Genomic DNA, 661 nt, shown 5'->3' on the forward strand with positions numbered 1-661 from the left:
AGTTTGTAGGTGGGTCAAGTGCTCTGGTGAGCCGGGAAGAGCTGATGGGCACCGACAAGAAGCAGATCTGCAGCCTTGCCCTTGAGAGACTGCTCCAAGTACGGGTCCTGCTTGGGGGGTGCAGCCGTGGTACCAGAGTATCCCTTGAAGATGCTTCTGCCCACGCGTGGGTGCCCGGTGGGGTACAGAAATGGGTGATCTTGGGAGAGGGGAAGGAACTCGGCCTCCAGGGAGGCTGGATGGGGCCGTCAGTGGCAGGAGGAGCATCGCTCTTGGGGGGAGCCTGAGACTGCTCCAAGTACGGGTCCTGCTTGGGGGGTGCAGCCGTGGTACCAGAGTATCCCTTGAAGATGCTTCTGCCCACGCGTGGGTGCCCGGTGGGGTACAGAAATGGGTGATCTTGGGAGAGGGGAAGGAACTCGGCCTCCAGGGAGGCTGGATGGGGCCGTCAGTGGCAGGAGGAGCATCGCTCTTGGGGGGAGCCTGGCTTTGTCCCTGGGACCGACTCCACCCTTGCACGCAGGACCCCAGCAAGTACCAGTGTGGGAAGAGCAAGGTGTTTTTCCGGGCTGGCCAAGTGGCTCAGCTGGAGGAGCTGCGGTGGCAGCGGCTGAGGGCAGCCTGCGTCCTGCTGCAGAGGCACCTGCGGGGTTGGCTGGCA

General features: G+C 63.2%; 1 protein-coding gene across 1 annotated transcript in view; it reads left to right on the plus strand.

Moving 5' to 3' along the window:
* Window positions 1-661, plus strand: part of LOC104165681 (unconventional myosin-Vb-like) — a gene marked incomplete at both ends in the record, with an annotated part of 11,048 nt that overhangs the window by 8,515 nt on the left and 1,872 nt on the right. Inside the window, 1 exon segment of the mRNA XM_009705375.1 lies at window positions 524-658. Within this exon segment, the coding sequence (XP_009703677.1) occupies window positions 524-658 (135 nt within the window).

This window comes from Cariama cristata, unplaced genomic scaffold (genome assembly GCF_000690535.1).
Source record: "Cariama cristata isolate BGI_N322 unplaced genomic scaffold, ASM69053v1 scaffold33978, whole genome shotgun sequence".
Classification (NCBI taxonomy): Eukaryota; Metazoa; Chordata; class Aves; order Cariamiformes; family Cariamidae; genus Cariama; species Cariama cristata.